This window comes from Fopius arisanus, unplaced genomic scaffold (assembly GCF_000806365.1).
Source record: "Fopius arisanus strain USDA-PBARC FA_bdor unplaced genomic scaffold, ASM80636v1 scaffold00077, whole genome shotgun sequence".
Lineage (NCBI taxonomy): Eukaryota > Metazoa > Arthropoda > Insecta > Hymenoptera > Braconidae > Fopius > Fopius arisanus.
Genome location: NW_011887816.1, coordinates 341,536 through 342,361, shown reverse-complemented (window position 1 = coordinate 342,361; position 826 = coordinate 341,536). Strand labels below are relative to the sequence as shown.

Here is an 826-nt window from a genome sequence, read left to right as displayed (position 1 = left end):
GTCAGGGCCCTGAGACTTGATTCCCTGAATGAGGATCGACTGGCTATTCTTCTGGATAATTACACGAGACATCAATCCATCGTTGGGGTTGAAGAATGCAATAAACGAGAGTCTCTGCTCCTTTTTCAGAAACCTTGTGAGTCAAAATCCTCGGAATTCAACGGAATTCCCGTGAATTCCAATAAAAAAACGTGGAGTTCAACCAGAAATTCACGAATCATGATATTTTTTTAGTTAAACAATTCTGCGGCTGTGAAATTAAAATGGGAGTGACTCTCTCACCTATTCTCCAACGAAAGACCACAAGTCTGGATTATATCATCAAATTGAGGAGTCATTTTCGTAATAAGAGGTACATGATTGTTCCTGATGTGGAAAATCGACGAATTTATGTCGGACTGAACGAAAATGTCGAGCCATCGGATGTCCTCGAAGCATTTTTCCATTCTTATCGGTGCGGAATCGAAATAACGTCTGCAGATTGTGGAAAAAACGAGGAAATTAATGAGACAATCTCCAGAATTATTGATAACAAATCCTCCGTGGACTTCAAGTCCTGGCATAAACTCCTGCGAGCGAGTGGTGAGTCCTGGTGAATTTAACAAATTTTTTCAGTCATCTTTTTGTTTTTATTTGCAGATTGGAAACAAGAGATTAATTTGCTGCCAGTGGGGGAGTGGAGGGCACGTTGGGACTTATGAATTAAAAATTGATTTTTTATTATTGATTTATAAATTCGTGTTTGGGCGATTGAAATTGTTTTCGTCTCGAGAATTAAAGAGATGAATTTTTAACGAATGTTTTAGAAATAATCGATTAATTTATT

The 826-nt window shown here is 37.8% G+C and overlaps 2 protein-coding genes across 2 annotated transcripts in view; one reads left to right on the top strand and one right to left on the bottom strand.

Moving 5' to 3' along the window:
- LOC105270062 (uncharacterized) overlaps positions 1 to 726 on the top strand; it is a 1,716-nt gene extending 990 nt beyond the window's left edge. Inside the window, exons 5-7 of the mRNA XM_011310749.1 lie at positions 6 to 136; positions 235 to 582; positions 640 to 726. Of these exons, the coding sequence (XP_011309051.1) occupies positions 6 to 136; positions 235 to 582; positions 640 to 701 (541 nt within the window). The 3' untranslated portion in view covers positions 702 to 726. The remainder of the gene's footprint in view (positions 1 to 5; positions 137 to 234; positions 583 to 639) is intronic.
- A 7-nt stretch (positions 727 to 733) lies between these two features.
- Positions 734 to 826, bottom strand: part of LOC105270016 (RWD domain-containing protein 4) — a gene marked incomplete in the record, with an annotated part of 1,612 nt that continues 1,519 nt past the window's right edge. The window contains 1 exon segment of the mRNA XM_011310670.1: positions 734 to 826.